The sequence below is a fragment of the Symphodus melops genome (assembly GCF_947650265.1).
Source record: "Symphodus melops genome assembly, chromosome: 2".
Lineage (NCBI taxonomy): Eukaryota > Metazoa > Chordata > Actinopteri > Labriformes > Labridae > Symphodus > Symphodus melops.
In genome coordinates, this window is record NC_136692.1 from 16,991,261 (window position 1) to 17,015,212 (window position 23,952).

The following is a 23,952-nucleotide window of genomic DNA, read 5'->3' on the forward strand; positions in this document are numbered from 1 at the left end:
CTCTATCGTTTATATTACTTTAAGGAACATTAATTTATAGAAATGAAAATCCTGCTATAGTGACGAATACTTGAGTAAGAGACTATCACCACGCTAATAATTATTTACTGAGGTAACAAATTAGAGAGAAGTATGATCACTTTGCGATGGCTTGCTTTTTTTAAATCAAGTGGTGTTGCCCCCTGCTGTTCCTCAGAAAGAATGCGGGTTTAAGGTACCTCTTCATTGGCCTGACTTTTCAGTCATGGATGTGTCCACATATTACTCAAAATATATTCGTTATCAACTCAAGTAAACCATTCTTATCATTTGACTGCATCAGGATGAAGATTGAGCCTGTGAGACATTGTTCAGGGCTTATTTGCCTCATAATCCCTTTCACGCAACACACGACTCCATACAGATTTTATTAAAAAAGGATCCTTTTATTGGATTGGAATTGTTTTCTATTTACATTTAAAACAAAGGTACCTTAAAACATGACATCAAGTGTCCCTTTAAAAGTCTGAAAGAATTACAGTTCTACATTGCACAACACCCAGCTCTGGAAAGACACTCAGGGATTGGTCCCTTTATCAGAGGAGCAGCAGAAATCCTGAAACCACATCAGGAGGAATCAGAAGGAGAAAGAGAGACAAACAAGTGGAATCACAGTTTGTTAATGCTGTAGAAAAATCGGTCTCCTCCTCACGTTATCATGATCGTACAGATTAAAAAAAAACAAAAAAAAAACAGATTTCTTCATCTTGACATCAGAGTCATCATCACTTACTTTGATGATTCATGCCCCACACCTGATTGAACAACTATGTGTGATTAATTACAAAAATCCTCCCACTGTGGGATCAATCATGATTTGAACTCCCAAAGAAGTTTCACCAGGTGCTGCTCAGACACAGATTTGCATCGTCATGTGTTGCAGAGCTGAGTCAGCACGATAAAGTTCAACATACGCTCATGGCAGCATTTATTCTGTGCGTTTGGAGTTCGTAGTTAAAAGAACGAAATTACCTCTGACAAATACTTTGATTTAACCACTTGTCAAATGATCAGCAACAAAGATGACAAGAAATACTGAAATGTCCAAGAAGAAACAACTCCTAAAATGATAGCTGAGTAACTACAGATTGTTTTAGAAACAAAAAAATAATATCTGAATAACACTAAGTTTAAAAAAAAGCTTAAAATAAGAGTTCAAATTAGATTTAGCTAACATAGCCGTTAGCTAGCTTTAATGATTGTTAGCTAAAGTGCATTAAGATGAGCTAACTGATACTAATAGGAAGTTAAGTCTCCTCTGTCTCTAACCCTTGCCATAGTATAAAGATGTTGCTAACATTAACTTCTGTCGGGAACTAGCTTATGCTTCATAAAATATATAATTCAGGCCATACAATTTAATTTCAAGTTAACTTTACTGTCCTTCGTCATTTAAGTTGCTGATCATTTGGGAAGCTGTGAAATTTCACTATTGGTTACATTTCATGATTTGCAACTCTAAAACAGCAATTCAATCTAAAACATTTGAGCTTCTGTGAATGTGTGACATTTAGGAAAATGGAACCAAAAAGTAGTTCATGGTTTTTTTTTTCTTGTTTTTTACAAATCTAACTTTAGTCCTTTTGTTTTTATATTCAGAAATCATACAGTATCATCTTAAATCTGGCCTTTGGGCTTCTATCTGCTTTCAGCACCATCCTCCTCACACTGAGCAGATCTCTGCTTATTTCAGCTAAAATGCCACTTGGCTCAGTCGGTCTTTTGATGGTAATCTGCTCTGGACAGACATGGGTCTTGGCAGGACAACAGTGGCTTTTAAGAATCAAAGAACAATCTGATGCTGATCTCTGTGGCTCACATCAACAGTCTGATTGCTTTCAAGGAAATAAGTTTGATGAATCACTGTCCGTCTTTGATGGAAGAAAAGTGCTGCTGCACTCGTGATGATGATAGTCAGCTTTGATATCACATCACGCTCAGAGCTGAATGTCTTTGGGGCTGTGAACATTTCAGCAAATAAAAATAAGGATTTATGAGGAGGGGAAAGCGTCTCCATCTTCTGTCTCTCAGTTAGCATTTAGGAATGTCATGTCACCTGATGAATATAGTCAAGGGTTTGAGTTGAGGGGAACGAACTGATCTAGAAAGATTAGAATGCCATACACTATCCTCTTCCTCTTTGAGGCTTTAAGGATGAGAGGTAAGGTTGTTGAACACTTGTTCAGTGGCCTGTCTTAGACTTTACAGTTAGATGTTCAATATCCAAAATGATTTTACAGCTTTGTTCCATCATTACAGTCTGTCCCACACAATATAAACAGGATCTTCTATGTGAACTGTAACTGTAAAGTACTGCTTTAGCATCATAGGAAATCAATGTCGTGGAAAACAACATGAATCCTTAGCAAGGTGCAATCGTCTCTTATGTGCCTCCGGATAGCTTCTCCTGAAAGGCTGTTCAATGATTTTAAGACCTAAATTCCTGTTTTTAATTTATCTTGTTGTCCGGGATCTTTATCAACTCACCTTGCTCAGCAGTTAACCCACTGGGTTCAGATACACAGACTTTAAGTTGAACACCTGAACAGACAAACTTCAGGGTTCCAGGTGGAGAAGAGCAGCAAATAAAAAAAGATTCATGTTGAAGCTGCATGGTTACAGAGTGAACAGAGCAGTTTGATTTCAAGGCTCTTATTTCGTTTACCTGGATGTTTTTTCAGGCTATAAATTATCGGCTCTTTGCGTGTATCCATCCTTTGCATATTGGTCTTTTCCAAGTCAAAAACTCCCTGCAGGTTATCTGTTGACATCAACCCATCACAGACGAGTTTGTCAGGCGATGAGGGCCTCTCCCTCCTCCACCCAGATCAGGTCCAGGACCTCGGCCTGCCGCTGCTCCCGCTGATGGATCCTCCGCAGGCGCAGGATGTAGAGCAGGATGGCCAGCACCACCACCAGGATGCAAAGCGAGAACAGGTGGTGGTTGTAGACGAAGGAGGAACGCAGCCAGCTTGGGTGGTTCTGCCGCAGTGTTTCCTGCTGAAGGTCCCTAAAGATGACATGAACAGACACGCTGGCTCATGTTTCATCTGACAAAAACTAATCCTTAATGATTCATAGAATTATAGTGTCAGCATTCTGCACACCCTGGTCTATAAACCCAAATCCATCTAAATAAACCTCGGCCCTTTTTGCTTTTACACCACTTGTGGTGAAAATGAATGAGGACAAAGACATTTTATTTTGGTGTGCTCAGTCTGAACCAGACTGTTTTTATCTCTGCCTTGGAAGGTGACCTTGAGAGTTTTGAAAGGCAAATTTCAATAAAATGCATTGTTGTCTCAAGACAACTTTCAGTAAACCTTAGAGCAGAAGCTGAGGCGGGTTTTAAGCCTCTTGACGAACTGTTCCATGGCGCCCATCTGTCAATCATGTCAGCTCCACGCCTAACTATGGATAACACCACATATCATTTTCAAAATCAATGCAGAGCCATTACAAAAAAAATATATATCACCCCTCGTAAGGTGTGTGCCAGTGACAATTACTAATCAGACCTATTTGGTTTATGTGTTTATTTCTGCTGTAAAAACGGCTGTTGTGTCTGTTATTTTGCACTTCTAATCTGCATTGGTTTCATTTTTAAAGCCCGGAGGTAGCTGCTTGGTCTGAACGGTGTGTTTTGAGCAGAGTTATTGTTGCAGCCTGATTCAAAGCAGTCAGCTCCTCGAGCAATTCCAAAAGTCTGAGTATCTCTTGTTCTTTTTGACTGCAGATTAGAACAACAGTTGGACCAGGTTTGCAAATAGTTCAATCATATCCTATCCATCCATCCATGGATCATGAAAAATGTACAATACTAAACTAATATATTTTTGACATTCTAGAAATGTAATGATAGTTGGTAACACTGCTTTAAAATGCTCTTCACTTTACTCCCTCTGACTGTTGAGCATCTTCTACAGTAAGCAGGGGGATGTTTTATTGATAGATGTTATATCATATTGTGGGTACATACAGTTTGTAACTTCTAATGTTCTTAATATCCTATATAGAATATATAATATACATGTATAGAAGATACGTTTGTCTCATTATATAGCAGTTTAATGTTTTCTGAGGGCCTATTTGTGACAGTGTGAGCTGTAGATTCAATTGAAACTTTTAACTTTGACAAAAGTGATGTTAAATAAATATCGTATCTTTTCATCTGTGATCATCTTGTATACAGTCATATGGATTTGTTCACATCTTGTCCTGCTCCGTGCGTATGTGTGTTGACATGAAAATCTACCTGAGAGGCAGGAAGCGGGTTTTGAACAGGATGGCTCCCAGAGTCCACTGGACCTCCTTGTCATAAACCAGCTGAGCTGTTTTCAGACTGGTGTAGTCGTTGGGGAAACGGAAACCGGAGTGTAGCACCTCGTACATCCAGGCTGACTTAAAGCACTGGTACCTGATTGGACAGGAGCAGGGGGCGTGCCAGAAGAATGATTACATATTCATGAATCCCTCAAGGAGAGGAACAAGGTACAACACATGTACATCCACAGGGAACACATCTGTCTTGTGTAAAGTGCACAAAGGGACACAGACTATTGTAAACGGAACCCCATTCAGGCAAGAAAAGCAGCAACCAATCAGAATCTTTGAGCGCCATCTACAGAGCAAAAGTAGAACAGGCTTCTGTTGTTTTGGCAGCTCACACTGAGGGTGAAGACATTAATTTTTAAACAGATGCAGACTCTGTTTTAGGTTTTATATTCTGCATTTTGAACCTAAAAAATAAAAATAAAACAACAGCACATTCCTGATGTAAACTTAGTAAGTTACTTAGTAAGTTGGCTTACGCTGTTTTTTATGCCAGAAAACTCACACTGTGACTCGGTTGTAAAGCTAAAGTGTTCCAAATCAAGTTCCTTCAAAAGCTTAGATCAGCCCAATTTATAGTCGTTACACTTAAAATAAACTCTACCTCTTGCTTCCTACTGGCCAAAGAAAAATTCTTTGAGTATTTTACATTTATTGAGGGTTTAATGACTCAAACTGAACATGGAGCTAAATCTCATGTGTACACAAAGATGAAGAACTTGCGTTTCTGTAAGTTGTGATATGGTCTTCAATGCCTCCTGCTTCTTTCTTTTCTTCTGTTTTAAAGGTTCTGCTAAATACAAATGGATGACTGAGAAACAAAAACAAAAAAAACTAAAGGGCAACACGCTGTTACAATGGACCATATGTAGTGAGTAGTGTATGAGAGCTGATAACAGAGAGACTGTTCCTCTCACAGAAACACTGGTGAAGCTCTGAAGTCATGTAATATGACGGAACAACAATAAAGTCAAGTTGACGAAAGCGTTCACTTCTTTACTTGTTGTAAAGAGAATCTGGAAACTCGACGTGCTCCTTAGTAACACTCTGCTGTGGGCTGTACGTTCAGCATGAGAAGAGTAGAGCATTATAACGTATCAGAAAAAGAAAGAAACACGTCCACACAGTGACAGACGTGGAGCGTTCAGACACGCTTGTCTGGATCAGGATGAAGACGGACAAACTTACTTTAGTCTGCCCATGTCCGCCTGCTGAGAGAAGAGCTTGTTGTCAAGACGCTGCTTTAGAGTTGACCACTTGGTAGAGCAGTACTCCTGCGGAGAAACAGAGCGTCAACAACTTCAAATCTTCTGCTCTTTTGGCAAAGTAAGTGACTTTTGAGAAGTAAAGGGTGGTTTCTAGGTACCATGGCAGCTTGAGAGTACTTCTCACTGTCGTAGCGTCCTCCCAGCCTCAGCACGTCCTCGGTGCAGTAAAAGAACTCAGAGAATCCATAGAACTCGCTGTTGCTGAAGTTGATCGGGGCCTGGAAGGAAAAAATAGCAACAGTATTTATTTTTTTTGGAAAATTGAAATTCAGTAAGCAAAAAAAGTGTTCATTAAGATTTACTTCATCTGATAACAGTTTTTGATTCACTGAAGCACTGAGTACAGGCTGAGTTTTACATTTATACAGTTATATTAGGCCTTTTAGTCATCGTAGGATAAACTTGGTGTTCTGCATTTATTTTTTTTAATTATCATCACTTCACTATTTTGTGTAGGCTGACAAAAAGAATTCACATCTGCCTACATCATTAAAGACATCATAGTCAGGTCAACTATAAATAAAAAAATCTAATCTGTCTTATTGATTTAACAATGTCAACATCATCACTTCTGGGTTTCTTATGCGCACGTCTCTGATTCTTGTTATCTACTGCAGAGGAAGGTGCATACTTGGTAGATTCCCCGTGGCGACATGGTGCCATTGTGGAGGCCCAGGAAAGGACGCACAGCATCCTGACAGTGAGTCCAGTCTCCCTGACCTCTCAGGTACAGTGTGTGGTTGTCTCTCGCAACAGTGTCTGACAGACCGGCTGGCAGACACGGGTCCAGGTACGGTTTGTCCTCACTCAGGCCCGTCTGCGTGGTCAGAAACCTGAAGAAGAAACGTCAGTCACATCGGGGTGGTGCATCAGGAAGGGAAAGTAGAAGTGCAACGTTGATTTTTGACATTCCTCAGACTCGTATTAGAGTTCTTTACCACTTAAGAGAATGTCAAACTCTTAATATCTAACAATTTAAAGTTTATTAGACTTCATGGGAGAGACCCTTCAGATTTTTTATTTTTTTTAAAAAGAATACCATCTTTACATTGAAGTCCTGATACTTTATTACACTTGATTGGTATATAAAACATGGTCGAATGCCGACATTGGTTGAAGTTTTTACGTGTATACAGCTGCTACAGATGACAGATTTTTTTCCCCCTTTCTCTTTCAGAGCACAAGAGCTATTAATTACTGTCAGGACCTGAAGACAGTTTCAACCAAAAACTTAGAAAGTGTATCTGGAGTTCATCACCAAACCTGCCTTAAACTGACAAAGTTTCTCTGTTAACAAACTTGCTTATATTCTGCAAGAAGGTACAGCTTACAAATTCCTTTCCACTATGGCTACATCTCTATAAGGTCATCGATAAGGCATTCGCTTGACTGCAAATGTCAGACATATACATCCCTAGACAACCCTCTCCTCACTAACAGTTGGCTCTAATCCAAATATAACCCTGCTGCTGTGAGATACTTCACCTATATACGGTTACAGCTACTCAACTTAGAGTAGTTATTCTTAGATGGCATACAGATTTAAATGATACATTCACAAAGTTACCAAACTGAAGGAATTCATGGAAAGTCGTACTAACAAGCATTGACATACTGTATACATAGAGTTCACCCGTTGTTTGTGTGAGCACACACCTGTTCTTTGCCAGTGTGTTGTTGACCAGCTGGTCCTCGTAGCGCTGCCTGGCCATGTTTCCTCCGAAGCCGAGGAAGGTGGTGACGTAGACTCTGTAAACGTGCTGTGTGTGTTCAACGTCACAGCCCAGATTAAACTCTGCCAGGACACTTTTCCCCGCCTCCTCCTGAAACACAGAGACGTCACATTGCTGCAGAAAAGACCATCTGTACAGACGAGGCCTCAACAGACGAGACGGGGATGGGCTTTTTGCTTTTACGCCACCTGATCAATCACGAAAAAAAGTTCAGTGTATTAAATCACTATGGAAATAACGTTTATCAGAGCACGATGCACTTCCTCACCTCTTGTGGTGAACTGAAGGTGATGGCACTCGGCACTTCATAAGCAATCTGCAGAGAAGCTCCCCCCATATCCATGATGCCCACCGTACGCCGCCTGCTGATTGGCTGCTGATTCTGAGAGCCAGTTGTCACCTCAACTGTGGCGTCCTCTGAGAAACATAAAGGAGGCATGTCCAGGTGATGTGACTTTGTACTGAATGAAGAATATTTCACATATTAAGAAAGTTCAACCCTACGTCGAAACAAACATCTTTAAACAAGTCTGACACTAACCGTCATCGGCGTGATCGAAGCGACCCAACACAAAGTTAATGCCAATCCACGCGTACACTCCTTCAGGGTGGGAGAGGCGAGAGCAGCGTGTCATCGTAGCCACAAAGAAACGAGCAGGAGTTAGAAATGTAACGGGAAATTAATGTGCCAGCAAGCTGTGCCATCACAGGAAAACTGCAAGCCCTCCCCCCCACCCCCCCTCACCTTCTTGTTTCCCAGAGATGACCTCAGCGTGAGAACGTGAAAACAAGAAGTCAAACTCCAGGGGGACGTCAGTGATCAAGTCCTCCAAGATGTCTGCCTGCTGACTGCAAACAAAGCAAGAAGAAGTAGAATTCGGAAAACATCAGAGATCTCCTATCAAAAACAAAAACTGTGGATGTCATTTTTTTCAGAGTAAGAGACTTAGAAAACATTTAGTAGAAATCAATGCGGTATAAAAGGTGTTGAAATATAAAGCATATCACACACTAACTTTACACCATCCTAAGTATTAAGACTCATATTTCTGCTGAACATACGTGTACACGCTCTGCACTGATTACCTCTCAGGCAGAAGCCTCATGCCAGCAGTGCAGAGGATGTAGAGCGGCGTCTCTTTGTGTTTGGTCTTCGGGACGTTAGCAGCAGCGAAGCTGAGCAGAGGATGGAGGTAGTCGCTGGCCTGAGTTGGCGTTTTTGCCAGAGTGGAGATACCTGATAGAGAGAAACACCAAAAACACCCTTTTTGTTTGAAAACAGGAAGTCAACAGAAGAGAGCAAGTTTAACACTCAAAACTGCTCATCGCTTATCTAACAGAGATATCAGGGATGTCACTGCTTCTTTCTTTTTTTTTTAATAACGATGACAACAGGTCTGTTTTTCTTCTGTTCTGTTATCAAGATTATATTGGCTAACACCCAGCACAAGCTAACTGATGAGTTGGGCTCTAGATAAAATAAAAAATAAAATAAATTTTTAAAAAAAAGTGCAAATGAGTTTCATCTTTTTTTTTTTAAAGATTTGTTTTTGGCCTTTTTGCCTTTATTGTGGAGGGAGGAAAGTGGATAGAGTCGGAAAGGGGGAGAGAGAGTGGGGAGAGACATGCGGGAGATGGGCCACAGGCCGGACGCGAACCCGGGCCGCCCGCGCGCGAGGACTGAGCCTCAATACGTGGGGTCGCGCGCACTGCCGCTGCGCCACCGGCGACCCCATGAGTTTCATCTTTTCAGAAACTAGTGCTCATGATTACACAATCTGACTGCTGATGGTTTTAATTTGGTCGTCCACACATTCATTTCTGAAAACATGAAAGTGCATTGTTCTTTGAGGGTTGATATATTATGGCACAGGGTTCAAAGTAGGACGGGGTGTGAAGCTGCGCACTGATCAAATGCAGCATGTGAAATCTAATCTGGTTCTCTGAGAGCGAGAGAAAACAAAGTCAAACAGACCAATCAGCCTTTTCTGCTGCTGTGACTCATTTATAATATAATGAGAAATGAAGCTCACACAAACCCCCAGTGCTGCAGAAGGAGAGAGTGATGGGTACCGTACAAGAAACAACAGCATCGGAGTAACTTTCTTTGTCTTGTATTAAACTTTGTTCTTCCATAAATGCTTTCTATTATCTCTATTACACACACAGTCCTTCAACGTTTTAAGAGATGAACTATAGTAAGTATTGATCGTCATGACTACACACACTGTAAAGAACACACATTATGTTAAATCCGCCGCTAGGAGTCTCTCAATCAAAACAACAACAAGAGATGACATTGAGGCCTGCGGGGAATCACGGGAGTGATTCTCGCTTGTGTTGTACCTACTCTCTGATTTACGCCACTTTGGATAAAAATGTCCGTTAAATTAATTGCAAATTATAAATGGATTTAAATCCTCAGAAAATCAAGACACAATCGTGTCAGCCTATGTTTTGTGTTTGTTTGTGTTGACCTTAGAAATCACCGTTTAAACAAAGAGAATGGACATGCTGGAGAGTGTCGTAAGAAGCATCGATACGCAGACATTAACGATTTAATAAGCTCCTCTTCCTCACCAGGTTTGATCTTTTTGACGACAGGTTTGCGGTCACGGTCCTTCATCTGTCTGATGTCCAATAGGGTGTGAGGGTTCCCGTTGTGGGGGGGCCAGTAGTACACAAAGACCCGAGAACCGCTGCTGCCACAGTCCACCACAATCCCATAATTCAGAGCAGGGTTGAGGATGTCAGTGGCCTCCATGGTCTCTGCAATGGAGAGGTACCTGCAGGAGAACAAACCCAGGAAGCTCTCAGACAAAACAACAACAAAAATACAAGCGATACATTACTCTGCTCTGAAACAAAACCAACCCCTGCTTCCACCCTCCCAAATCAACACATTGATCAATTTAGCTCTGATTGATAGCCTTTATGTTTACTGTGTTACTGTGAGAGTTCTGCCATTATGGTTTGTTGATCGATGCTCGTGTTGGGCTGTTCATGAGTTCCTTTGGTTAGCGGCTAACGTTTAGGCTTTGTAACATTATTTGGTGCAAATGTTCAAACCAGATTGTTTTTAAAGTGACAAGTAAAGTAAAGAATGTTCATCTTTACAACACTGACACATGGGAACATTATGAGATGAAGAAAATAACATACTGCCATGAGGATGAACCCTCTGTATAGTGCGATAAAGAAGGTCAAAGGGTGAGGCTTAAACAGGTTGGACCTGTGCATCTCAATGCAAAATGTCCTGCTTCTTCAGTGCAGTAAGTTTTTTGAACCCCACCAAGACAAAACAAAACAACAACAAAAAAACACCTCATTTGTATCCTATTAGGACATTTTTTGTTTTCGATTCTACTTAGACGTTAGAAAGTCAATCACGACTACTTTTGGTTTTTAGTATTTATCCAGAGAAGTAAAACACAGTTGTACTATGATAAAACATATCCATATATGTGTCAGGTGGTTTGAAGAAAAGCCTAAAGCTAAGAGGAGAAACATTTAGTATGCAGGAGACTGTCATGAAACACATCTACCTGTTCAAATGTAAGGACACGTACTGAAAACAGAAGAAGATAAACAGGAGCTGTTGTAATGGAGTTGCAAACAACACACTGTAAAGTTCCTTTAACTCTCAGGAGTCACATGTTTATCTCTGCCTGTCCTTGGATACTAAAGACAGCAGCTGCAGTCGGTCTCACAGAGTGAGTTCACACCACTTTGAGCCGTCTGCTTTCCAAAAAAAACAGAAGATTATCAGCTGGCAGAGTTGACCAAGAACTTTCCAGCTCAGCAACAAATGTTTTCATTTTCACATTAAAGAGGGATGGGGCTTCACAAGCAGCCAATGTGTATGTAATTAAATGTGTGTCTGTTTGAGGTTAATTTGTGGTAAATAAATACAGAGGAGGGTTGGTTTTCTTCACTAAATTGTAAAGATGGGGTAGACTGTCCCATAAATTAAGAAAACTAGACCTCTCTCTTCCTCTAGGCTGCGTGTAGTTGACATAAAACATTTAAAGTTTTAGACTAGAATAGAATCAAATGTCTTTATTGTCATTTAACAATTGTACAACGAATATGGTTATTGAATGATTATTTAGCTTGACCTCAAAGTGTACAGCTATAACAATTTATAAATACATTTGTGAAGAGAAATACTGTTGCTATTGGTTACGATATGTTTGACAAAAGCAGTGCTTGCACAAAACTTTCATTTATGTAGTGAAGGTAAAGATTGATTCAAAACTGAAAATCCTTCAGAAAATGTTGCTTTTTTCCCAAAGACTGACTCAGATGCAGAGCATCAATTTAAGATGAATAAAAAGAGAGTCAGACAATAAATTGTATAAAACTTATTTTGGGCAGAAACTCAATGCTTTAAAAATGTAAAAATCCTCAAATGTGCACGATTGTGCAAAAGCTCTTATCGTGTCTGGGAGGAAATCTCAAGCTTTTTCTAACATTTTTTCAATCCCAATAATTTGCCACTAACTTATTTAACCGGGACCCTGGCCGTCGCTGTGGGCCCCACAACTGCCTCTGGTACGAAGCCAGGAGGAGGGCGGATGTGATGAAGAGCAGCAGCAGCAGCAGTCTCTGCCTGGAGACACAGCTCAGAGACAGCAGGGACACGCTGCAGTACCAGGAGGCCGGCAGGCAGGAGAAACTGATCCTGAGGAGGAAAGAACCCCACCATACTCTTATCATCATTATGTGTGTGTTAGACAATAAATAGACAATTAATAGACAATAAAGTGCCACATTCACAAATCATGATGTATGAACGCAAAGCTCAAAACCTCGAGGCTCTCAAATTCTTTCAAATCTCAGGTTATTAAAATGTTGATCCTTTTGACGCCACATCTTCCTAAGTGTTACGATCTCTGTTATTTTAATGACAGCCAGTAAAGCTCAAACAAATTGGAAATATATCAGAAACGTTTTGAGTGTATTTGTGCAACTAAGACAGTGTGCTTGCTACTGTTGATTTCTGAAAACGAGACATGACACAAAGTCGAGAGCTCGGATGTTTCTATCGCCTTGGTATCAAAACAGGCATCACTATTATGTGAAAATTACTGTTATCATGCGTGCGAGTTTATAATTCTAGTTTCACAACAACTCTAAGCAGTTTATTACCTTGCCATGTGTCCACGTCACAAACAGTACACGATGTCACAGTCGTCACCTCATGGTGCCAGTGGTCTGATAAGGATCCTGTCCAGGGTTGTGAACGGTGCTCTTAAAAATGGAGGGGAAACGCGTTAATGCAGTTTCACGGTGCTGAACAGGCTTTTAAGATGTATCTACAGGTCAAAGGTTGACTAAAAGCTAAGCTGTTAGGAGGAGGTCCTTCTTTTTAAATGACCTCTGCTACATGTATGTTGTGACAGCCGGCTGGTGGGGCAGATTTCATTTTCTTGTAATCACAGCTGACTGTGTATTGATTTGGTTTTTCTCCCATGTGACCGTCATACTGCCTGTTCTTTAACAGGTTTGAAGCCTATAGCACTTGAATCAAATAAATTGTTGTAAATATTGTAGGCCTATAACATAAGCACATAAGCCCTGACTTGACATTAAAACATTAAACTATAAACAGCATGCAATACATAACAACAATATAAAAAGCACAAATAATGACATATTAAAACACAATGTAGCACCTGGGTGTAATGTTATCATCTGTTCCGTTATAAACCTGCTGATCAGTGATCTGATGAAGTGTATCTTATGATGTCATTATTTTTAGATAAACTTACCCCTACATGTGTTTCTCTTCCACCATCACCAGACAGTCAGTTGTTGAAAAGTATGTCCTATAACAAAAACGATTTATCTTCTCACTTTACACCACGAAGACTACTTAAAAGAAGACGATGAGACGAAAAGGTGCCGTCTTCCTCGCATCGCTTCCTCGTCTTCTTCTCCCCCTTCTTCCTCTTCTTCTTCTTCTTCTGTTGTTTATTGACGGTTGTCAAGCAGTTTTTAGGTGCATTACCGCCACCTTCTGAACTGGAGTGTGAACCGGAATTACTCTATGTCTTTCCATATCGTTGATATTACTCTGGATAAAGCTCTCTCCTCAAGATATTCTGAATGTAACGCTTCAGAACTGTTTATACTTCTTTCACCTCCAACTTGATGTGATATTTGTCCGTGTTTGTATTTGAGAATCTCTCTTTGCTGTTAGTATTGACGACAATGAATGATTAACAGCTGCCTTCTGTAGGCTTCATCGCATTACTTACACATATGCTTACCGTTCGGATGTTAACCAATTATCTTTAATGTACTTCTCAGGTACATGTATCCAAACACATTATTCTAACTATGTCTCCTTCTTGTTTATTTCAGCTTTTTCCAAGTTAATTCCACTTTCCTTTGGATATTGGAACAATTCTATACCTTTATTTTGATTATTCCAATCTTCATGCCATTTTTTACTCAATTATTTTTTTTCTATGTTTTCTGTAAATCACTGTCATATGTATATCTTCCTTTGATAGAATTGCCATCAAATTCAATTCAAATACATTTATTTGCATGGTTTAAAGTTTTCTATATAATCTACAGCCAAAAGAATTGCCAACAGTTCCCCTGAATACCAATAGATTACTAATTCTTCTGTTAGACACTAAATTCTGTAATGATGAACGGAATTGTCATATTGTCCTTTTTCATTTTGGATTAGTTAAAAGCCGTTAAAGTTATAAAAAAACAGTTACAAGTAGAGAAGATTGTATCATGTGTTCTCAGCCTGGATTTAAAGGCATTTAAAGAAATCAGTTCAGTTATTTTCAAGTCTTTTTGCACCATGTTCCATACAGAAGGTGCAGAATGGACGAAGGCCCTATCTCCCAGTTCTGTGCAGGCAAATGGAACAGAAAGAGTTGCAGATGTTTAGGTCCTGGACACTATAGCTTCCAGGTGAAATCTGTGGAAAGAGGATGGAAAAAAGACAAATCTCTTCTCAGATTAAAAAAAACTTCACTTTTAGCAGAAATAACTATATGTTTGGAACTAAACATTTTGTTTTCTATTGAAAGATCTACTTGTTTTATTAGAACACAATGTCATTTTTTTTCACGGGAGCTTTATTGTAAATCATTGTTGTATGATTAAAAGACAGGAGTAAAATACTACTAAACATAACTGAGAAATTAGAATAGACTAATAACTGAAAAAGGAATCATTTTAAACCTTGTTGCGTTGTATTATTGTAGTAAGCCTACATTTATTAGATTACAGCAATGTTTGTATTTTTTTCCAGGAAAAGATAAATACATTTCTGTGCTTAATAAACTGTTTTTCTCTATATTAAGGGAGTGTCAGCAAATACCAAAATTGTTCACAAAAGATACAGTAATGCTCAGTCCCATTATGTAATAAAAGGCTAGTCCTACTCCCAGTACGTCTTTTTATAACCTGGGTGAACAGCTCTTGCAAATGTAAGATAGTGAAAGAGAGAAGGAATTATCACATATTTGACCTTTCATTCAAACATATTTAGCCGTAAATAGCCATTGTATAGCACAAATTCCTTAGGACTGTTATAGCATTTCCCGAAATTACATGCGACACCCTGATGTTACGAAATCGTCAACGCCTACTGATGTTAAACCCCGCCCCATTTGGTGACCAATTTGGCCAATCAAAGGAAGTGACTGTGATTGACAGCAAGATTGTCAAATCAAACTACGGGATTTATTCTGATTCACTCTTCATCCCATTAATGTCCCACACCCCTCAACTCCAGTTCCCGGTTGTCTTCACAGCTTCCTTCCACGCCGAGGCTGCAGCCCGCCAAGACTGTCACTGGCTGGCTGTAGGAAACGCATCAACAGCCAGGTCGCCAGAGACTTGGCGGACGTATCTCGTCTCCTCTTGAATGGAAGCGGACGGATTCGTGTCCATGGAAGCACCGGGCGTCGACAGCCGGGTCTCAGGCACCACCGCCAGGGCAGAGTTTCGATGGTGGGGCGGCAGGCTCCTGGACGCCAACGTAACTGGGGGGTTTGTGGGGTCTCTTTCATCGAGAAAAGCAGGAGAACACCCGGTGTTGCATCGAGTACCTCCAGAGACATCGACCTCTGTGGAGACAGAAGTGGACTATGAAGGGCTTCCTCAGGAAGTCGCCACCAGCACGCACATGCTGGCCGGAGCTGTGGCTGGAATCATGGAGCACTGCCTTATGTACCCCATCGACTGTGTCAAGGTATCAAAGCAAAGATTCACAATACACTGCTCGTTTTGTCTGCGTCCTGCTTGTTTCACATTTAAACGTAAACACTGGTCACATAAACTGTGAGCGACAGTCGGGAGGCCCGAATACAAGCCTGAACTCGAGCAACAAGCTAACGTTAGCTAATAGCGGTAACCTTGTTAACAGAGGTCAGTTAACTAATCTAACATTGTTAAACCATTAAATTACACACATCAACTTCATGGTGTAATCCACGAGCACATCTAGACGCTAAGAATGAGTGTAGTTTTCATGCAGGTAGAGTTTGTTGTGATAAAGTGTTTGCTTTAACAGCTGCGTCTCCTCTGCTTAGCTTGCTAGCTACAGATGCTAGCCTACCTTTCTTGTTGGCGTGTTTTAATAATCAATTATCAAAGGGACTACAATTCATTTTATTGAGCTTACGCTCATTTAGGGTACAAAAACATGGCTAGTTGCACTTGCACTATTAAAACGTGTATTATTTTTGTAAACTGCGAGTTTTTAAACGTTACTGTGAGAGTTCTAAAGTACCGACGCTTTTAAAACCGGCACATATCTATAAGAAATAGAGACGGGTACATAATACTACATTTTACAAATATATTGACACGTTTGTGCAGGGTTTTGCCTCCAGCTTTTGGTCATAAAAAAAGAAGAAATCACTGAATATTGGGTGAATTAAACTTCTGTTTTTGTTGCTCTTGATATGGAGATTATTACTTTAATTTATCGAAGTTGCCGTCATTGACTATTAGCTTTTCACTTGATAATAGAAATGCAATGTGTCTGAAATAAATTAAGTGTAGTTTATTTTTTTAGCACACGTTCAGACTCGTTGTAGTTATAAATCATATTTCTAATGAAATATCTGGACTGTAGTTATTGCAGATTGTTACAAATGACACTGCTGTCTGAGGAGTTCGTTGTAAAAGCACATTGGGAAGAAATCCTTTGAAAGTAGTGGATGATTAACACAAATGGGTTGTCAGTATAGACAGTAAATGTTATCAGTCAATAAACCGGCGTTCGACAGCCATGCTTGACTTGTGCATGTGCTATGTGTACTGTTAAGGATTATGCAACAAGCTAACTTTATGATTTAGTAACAAAGATGTAGTCATCAACCTTACCTATCACCTATTTTGTCAACAAACATGACTTTTCACCCAGTAGGGTTAATTATTCATCATGTTGAATTTAAGGGGCCTTTCCTGGGATTATTGATTTCAGATTAAGATTGATTGGTCAGGTAGTAGTAAAAAAATAACTGTAGTGCAGATGACCACATCCTGGGAAAAGAGTCAGGGGAAGGTTTAGCTTATATCTTGTAAGTCTGTTTAATGTTTCCTGTTGAGCAGGGCATTATTGTTTTTTTTCCAGTTATTTAGCAAACATCACATGATGGAGATGAGCCGAAAAGCACATTTAACAAAGTGATCTTTTAGTTTGATACTGCATCTCAGATTCTCTGGGCTAAAGCTGGACATGTTTACTGATCCTGAATATGAGCTGATACAGCTTCTCACCAACTCCTGACTCATTTAACATAGAACATGAGAACAACATGAGAAGTGAATAAAAACCTTTCTAAAAGGTCAATCAGTTTAAAGCAGTTTGACATTTTCACAGCCAGCTCCAAAGCCATGACAAATGATTGAAGGAGACAAGGAGTTACAGTTGTGCAATTTGTATAAGTTTATTATGGACATTATGATTTCAAGCATTGAGGACAGCCTCTCTCCTTAATCTCTTCCTCCAACGAGGAAGTGGGGCCAGCTTTATGGAGGGAGAACAGCGGGCCCAGGGTGTTCTTGATCAGCAACCAAGGAACCAGCAGGGTCATCACAAGAGCCTCACTGCCAAATACAAATTAGCCTCTAAAGTGCAACTGGTCATTCTGGGACACTGGCTCCCTTGATCCGGTTTGTATGACAAGATAAAGAATCAACAGTGCTCTCCCTGACCACATTCAAATAAAACAAAAGCTTTCATTCTGAGCAAATTCCTCTATGATTAGCTCTTCCAGTTCGTTGCATATTTGGCCAAAAAAAAAAGTCAATGCTGATCGGCCCCTTGTTCACAAGAGCTGTTTTCAATAGCTGTACATCCAAGTCAAACAGCAGACAGTCTCATGATTATTTTCATGTCTTACAAATTGAATGTGAAAACACATCTGCCATTTTTGAATTCCGTCTGGTTTAACACAGCTGGCTTACAGTATATTGTTTTTTTCCCTCCAGGTTCAGTAATAAGTTTCATGCCACCTATCATTAAAATACACACTTTGAAAAAAAATGCATGTTAAAAAATATCTGTTCTGAGCGGTCATTTCCTGGTAGGGAGGATTTAGGCAGGAAATTCACACATTGCATAATTTATTTTTGTTAAAGGATTTCACCATCTTGGTCGGGAAGGAAGTTTTTTTTTTTTTTTGGCCTCTTGTTTCTGCATAGTGATGAGTCATGGACCGAAAAGCCACGGCGTCAAGATCTCAGCTTTTGTGAACAGTGCTAGTGATTGAAATCTGTGCGACTTCCGGGCTTCATGTTTGGTTCTTGTTTGTGGTTTGAGGTCGGCGGCTTGAATTCAACAGTTTCTATTTGAGTCGATGAAGTCGTTGAAGCAGAGTCATAAACATTTGATTTAAACATAAGGCAGATTTCTAGTTGACACACACACACACACACACACACACACACACACACACACACACACACACACACACACACACACACACACACACACACACACACACTAGAGCACACATTAGTTTGTTTTTAGACAGTTTGAGATGTTGCTGATTTCAAAATGGAAAACAATCATTGATCACAGATAAAGCAACTGATGCAGTGAATTTGTAAACTGGATTGAAAATGTAGGGTTTTTTTTACGTGGTTTATCCACCTGAAAGACTCGTTTTCACTCAAACAAATAACGGCTGCAGAAAGTGCTTCTTGCAGATTGTTGCGGCTCAGCGCACCCCGCTGTATAAAGAAAGTGATGACCTAATGGATATGTTTTTGCATTGTATGTTCTGTGACAGAGGTTTTCTTAGAGGACCGAGGAGAAAACGTGCACGAGCCCATGTTGGTGCTGTTAGTAGATGTTGAGTTCACGTCAGGACAGAAAGCGTTTGTAGTTTAAAGTTCTGGGTCGAATGATTTCTAGGTGAAGCACTTTTTGTTGTTTTTGCTTTCCTGCACAAAAGTGTGCAACAGTCCATTTCACATTTAAAAAATCACAATATCCCTCGACTACCATTGGTATCTAATGTGAATAAGCACAAGTTGGCGTTTACTTTAGAAATTCTACTTTAGTTTCAAGAAATATCAAACATTTGGTTTCTTTAAGCTCTTGTGTTTTAACAATGCTGGGAAAGCAAGCTTTATAGTTGAATACTAAAAGAATTCAATGTTTCTGTACAGTACAGATTAATAACTACGATCTATATATCAATGTGTCCTCTTTTGTTTCCCCACTTACCCCAGACTCGAATGCAGAGCCTGCACCCCGAGCACGGCGCACGCTACAGGAACGTGATGGACGCCCTGCGGCAGATTGTGCGGACTGAGGGTTTGTGGCGGCCAATCAGGGGTGTGAATGTTCTGGCGGTGGGGGCGGGACCTGCCCACGCTCTTTACTTTGCCTGCTATGAGAAGATCAAGTTTTCACTCAGTGACGCCATTCACCCTGGAGCCAACAGCCACTTTGCAAACGGTAAGATGTCTGCATCTCGAAAGGAAGGAAAGTTTTCGTTCTGCAGAGACTTTAGGAGCGCTGCAGATCACCATTCCCCACCAACTCTTTAAAATATCAACAGGTTGATCCTTGCACGTTCCTGAGCTTTAAAACGATAAATATAACTTTAAACCAAAAGATGAACTAAATGTTTATAGGCTTTACTATCGAATACAATTTTATAACCGACTCTGAATGCAAACCTTCAACATGTGTGAAAGCTTGACCTCACTCTCACACAGAATCTAACATCACACTGGTGTTGTGAATGTTGGGCTTTTATTTGGATACTGGATTTTCTATTTTATCTTCAGCTGTCTTTCTGTCTTTTAAATCAGCGATCTTTATGTGTAATCATGTTTCTGCTGTTTCCTTTTTGCCTCTGTATTTATTCTGAAGCATGAGGTACGGAAGTTGCATCTGTATAAAGAGAGAACCTTTACTCCATCACCCTGCACTTGTTTGGTCCAGCTATCGCTGGCCTGTTACGGCTGGGTCAGATTCTCATACTTTCTTCTTTTGGGCTAATTTACAAAATGATCACAAGACACAGGCACAAATAATGAAAGATGGTTTGGCTTTTATAATTTTCTAAAGTCAATTATTGACGTACGAGACAGAAGTTTTTTTGCTGTTCCCTGATGCCTTATAATAATATCAGATTGGTAACATTCAAAGATGTCTTTGTCTTTTAACTTCCTCTTGAATGTCTCTGTTCTGCAGGAGTGGCAGGCTGCATGGCTACAGTGCTGCATGATGCAGTTATGAACCCAGCTGAAGGTAAACCCTCACCTGACTCACTCACTCTCTCTCACACACAGACAGTAGAAAACCCTCTGAATGTGTGATTCCACCATCAGGACACTTGATGGCGCCAAAGACTCAGCAGTGTCCCCGATGGTGACCAGATTAAAACTGTAGCATACCACTGTGTTACAGTGAGAAACATTACAGCGGAACATGTTTTCATAAATGGAAGTTTATTTTCGTTACATCCCGACCATATTTAAGTTTTGTCTAATTTAAAAATGTCTTTTCAGCTTTCATCAACCATTGTGTACAAAAACATGACAGCAGGACCTTGTGATGGAAGCTGTGACAGATGATTGAAATAGAGGAAAGCATGAGGAGGGAGTTCTGCTATGAGCTCCATTAATACTAGTGGTTAACTGACTGACAGGCCCCGGCCCACAACTCAGCCTTTTATGAGTGACGGGACACAATGAGGGAGTCATGCTGTTAAACAAGTGGCCCTCTGCTCATTTCTAGCTTTCCCAGCATGCTTGTCTTCAGTTTTTTTTTTCTCTCCCCCTCCTACAGTTGTGAAACAGCGAATGCAGATGTTCAACTCTCCGTACCGCGGCGTGCTCGACTGCATGGGGTCGTTGTTGAGGCAGGAGGGCTCAGCAGCTTTCTACCGGAGCTACACCACCCAGCTGACCATGAATGTGCCCTTCCAGGCGCTTCACTTCATGACCTACGAGTACCTCCAGGAGCTCCTCAATCCCCACAGACAGTACAACCCATCCTCCCACGTGGTGTCAGGCGCCCTGGCTGGAGCTGTGGCCGCCGCCGCCACCACCCCGCTAGACGTCTGCAAGACCCTCCTCAACACACAGGAGGCTCAGGCCATACATGTGATCCAGGCCGAGGCAGCATCTGCAGCTGGAGCCGTGGGAGCAGCCACCGCCTCAGGCCCCGGAAGCCGCCACATCTCCGGGCTGGGTGAGGCTTTTCGGACCGTGTACAGAATGGGAGGCACACCGGCATTCTTCAAGGGCGTCCAGGCCAGAATCATCTACCAGATGCCCTCCACCGCCATCAGCTGGTCTGTCTATGAGTTTTTCAAGTACATCATCACCAAGCGTCAGCACGAGAGAAGGCTGCGTGGAGACCGCGATGGAGACAAATAATAACCCGGAAGTAAAATGTGGCATCGGCAAAAGCATCCGAAAGGTCAACGCACCATAGAGGTCGCTAACACCGGTTTTGATTTTTGAACGTCTAAAAGGTTGAGAAGCTCGATAATTTTTAGATTCTTTGAGCCAAACGTCAAAGCTTATTGTTGACTTAGATCGGGTAAGCTAGATGTGGCCTAGTTCATAACGGGTGGAGACAAGATGACTGTTATGAGAGTGCTTGTCTTCTATACTTAAGTACGAGGTGTGGAGTTTAACCTTCAGTATGAAACAGGCCTTAAAATCAACAACAGGTAGTCCTGCTTTCCTAAACTCAACCCATTACATTCTCATGCGTTAGCCATATTTATTTAGTGTTCAACTTGACAAACTTATTTTATTAGCTTTCAAAAAAGCAATTTATTTATGAACTATGAACTGAATTTGGCAATTTGAACAAAAAAAAAAACAAAGCTCTGCATCCCTCTGTCACCTAGCGTGCAGTTTCTTAGAGATAAAACGTTCTTGTTTTTGCCCTGAAGTAAACCTCAAGAACTGCTCTGTAAAGTGTTTTACCATTCACTGCACATGTTGCATTTCTGAAAAGTATTATTACAAGTTTACCTCCTGACCACAGGGGGGCGCACAGCTTCACAAGCAAATTCACTCAAGGTTCTAGAGACTGATATATCGGATCCATTTGACTATGTAAGCTGGTTAACAACAACCAAAAATGTATAAGACAGTTTAATAGAAATGGAACCATTTACATAAATTTACCCCAATTCCTCTGATTTGGTCAACACAGCCCGTGATTTATTCTTAACAGTTACTGGATGAGTGGAAATTCAGCCGTGACTCTGACCAGAAGTGATCTTAACACAGCATGTTGCCAGGAAACACTGCCGACCGTAATAGTGCAATGTCACACACACACACACACACACACACACTAAACAATCCTTTTTATATGGGCAATATACATTGATTTAACCAGCCATCTCAAATTCATTATATAAAATGTTTATATATGAAAAAAACTATTTTCACTTTAATGTCTGGATTAATTTATAGCAGCGATGGCACGCCTCGGGGCCCCAAAAGTGTAAAGTTCAGCCCGGAGAATTCTTGAGTCGTTTGGAAGTGCCCCTGGTTTGCATCTTCTTTCTTCACGGTCTTCTTTAAAGTCTGTGTCAAATGGCATCTTGAGCAGAGTAATGGAACAGTCATGCACTGTGAGAAGCCTGAAAACCGGGTACAAAGTAACAAAAGCAGGTTAAATTTAGACTCGAGCACACAGCCCTGACTCTGTAATGATTGCACCTTTTGGACAGCAAAGTCTATGGAGACAGGTGAGGCCCCAGTGTGTCCCTAATGTAACCTAGCTATCTTTGTACTGTCCTTCAAAAGGAGTTCACATACTAAATATATAGCTTAAATGATCTGACTCGTGACCTGCGTTGCCCCTGACAAAAGTAAGATTTCTTCCCCACACATATCTGAATGGTGCTGAAGATGGTTTCTGGTCAGAGTCGTCAGAGTTTCTTATCATAAATAATTTTAATGTAGACTGTTGCTCAGATTTAAAAACTGATTTTTGTTCTGAATGAAAGGTACTCGTGAAAATGGAAGATGCTACATTTGAAAAGAAGCAAATACTCCGTTAAACTAAACCTAATCCCTCTACTTAACGCCATATTTAAGTTGCTTTTTCCATTTTTAAAACAGCACAGCATCCTAGCACTTAAAAGTAAAACTTATTTTTCTTTGTTACGATGAAAATAATTCAAACAGTATATAGAACAAAATAACTTCGACACATGCCTTCAGTAAGCTGCCATACATTCAACGCACAAGTCCCACAGAGATGTTATATTGTGTTTGGAAGCCATAGAAGAATGTACATAAGAAATGTAAAAAACTATATCTATAAATATGAAAATTTAGATGAGCCCAAACTCTATAACCAGCTGAATTTTGAGCGAGCTTGTAAACTTAAGATAAACAAAACTTCAGAAGTTCTTGTAAGGCGGAGTTTTAAATTCAGTATTTTATAGAAAGTATATAAATCCTAATGGGGAAGGCGACCACAAAGGAAAACTGGAATGCATATACTCAGACAGATGGTGTCTGTGTGAGAGGAAATGATGAGATGGTAAATAAAAAGGATTTTAGTGTTCCACGTGAAGCCAAGTTTTGTGATTGGGAAACCAAAGACGGCAATAGAGAGACTGGAGAGGGGAGTGGTGGTTTGTCAGTTGACAACACTAATGTGAAATGCTTGAACACTGAGAGTGAGACCTGTATTTTGTGAATTGTAAATAAATTTCGCTAAGGCAGCTACCTCGCAGAAGCAGGGTCTTCTCTTGGTGCTGGCTCTCAAAGCGCTGAGAGAAATTCAACTCGTCTACTGGTTTTATTTTTTCTTCTCTGTTGACAGCTCACCAGGTAATGACTGACTCACAATCTTATTTTCACAATGTTTATATTCAAACGGAACGAGCTGAATCTGAAAAGCTTTTTTTCTTCGCACAACTTTCTTAAAGTGTTTACACACGCATATATATATATATATATATATATATATATATAACATAACATACTTTTTTTTAATAACAAAATATAACATGACTCAGGCACCAGAGGTGACTGGATAAACCAATTCTCTCAGAACGCTCTGTTTCGGAGTGTATGTCTCTTTAAAT

At 40.4% G+C, this 23,952-nt stretch overlaps 2 protein-coding genes across 3 annotated transcripts; one reads left to right on the forward strand and one right to left on the reverse strand.

Annotated features, from left to right (window-relative positions):
* Window positions 1–404: 404 nt before the first annotated feature.
* Window positions 405–13,348, reverse strand: LOC306819754 (ectonucleoside triphosphate diphosphohydrolase 7-like). 2 transcript variants are annotated; one of them, XM_079337298.1, is made up of 14 exons: window positions 13,153–13,348; window positions 12,524–12,625; window positions 11,877–12,056; window positions 9,953–10,158; window positions 8,459–8,609; window positions 8,118–8,221; window positions 7,914–7,973; window positions 7,641–7,789; window positions 7,296–7,462; window positions 6,271–6,472; window positions 5,738–5,857; window positions 5,560–5,645; window positions 4,295–4,456; window positions 405–3,049 (listed from the first exon to the last, which is right to left on the reverse strand). In XM_079337298.1, the coding sequence occupies exons 2-14, from the start codon at window positions 12,529–12,531 to the stop codon at window positions 2,833–2,835; spliced, it is 1,812 nt and encodes a 603-aa protein (XP_079193424.1). In that variant the 5' UTR covers window positions 12,532–12,625; window positions 13,153–13,348; the 3' UTR covers window positions 405–2,832. The 2 variants fall into 2 exon arrangements, with proteins under 2 accessions (XP_079193424.1, XP_079193423.1); XM_079337297.1 differs by having other exon boundaries at window positions 13,147–13,348.
* A 1,741-nt stretch (window positions 13,349–15,089) lies between these two features.
* LOC306819869 (mitoferrin-2-like) lies at window positions 15,090–23,649 on the forward strand. Its single transcript, XM_079337480.1, has 4 exons — window positions 15,090–15,602; window positions 19,100–19,328; window positions 20,073–20,129; window positions 20,670–23,649. The coding sequence occupies exons 1-4, from the start codon at window positions 15,276–15,278 to the stop codon at window positions 21,260–21,262; spliced, it is 1,206 nt and encodes a 401-aa protein (XP_079193606.1). The 5' UTR covers window positions 15,090–15,275; the 3' UTR covers window positions 21,263–23,649.
* The last annotated feature ends 303 nt before the right edge of the window (window positions 23,650–23,952 follow it).

What these genes read in the sequence shown, in the direction of transcription:
- LOC306819754 (XM_079337298.1), bottom strand. An exon ending in CCAGGGTCCCGGTTAAATAA is followed by an intron (nt 10,159 to 11,876) that starts GTTAGTGGCAAA and finishes GTTCTCCTGCAG; the next exon opens with GTACCTCTCCATTGCAGAGA. An exon ending in AGTACTCTCAAGCTGCCATG is followed by an intron (nt 5,646 to 5,737) that starts GTACCTAGAAAC and finishes GTTTCTCCGCAG; the next exon opens with GAGTACTGCTCTACCAAGTG.
- LOC306819869 (XM_079337480.1), top strand. Translation starts at nt 15,276, where the DNA reads ATGGAAGCGGACGGATTCGTGTCCATGGAAGCACCGGGCGTCGACAGC. An exon ending in ACCCCATCGACTGTGTCAAG is followed by an intron (nt 15,603 to 19,099) that starts GTATCAAAGCAA and finishes CACTTACCCCAG; the next exon opens with ACTCGAATGCAGAGCCTGCA. An exon ending in AGTTATGAACCCAGCTGAAG is followed by an intron (nt 20,130 to 20,669) that starts GTAAACCCTCAC and finishes CCCCTCCTACAG; the next exon opens with TTGTGAAACAGCGAATGCAG.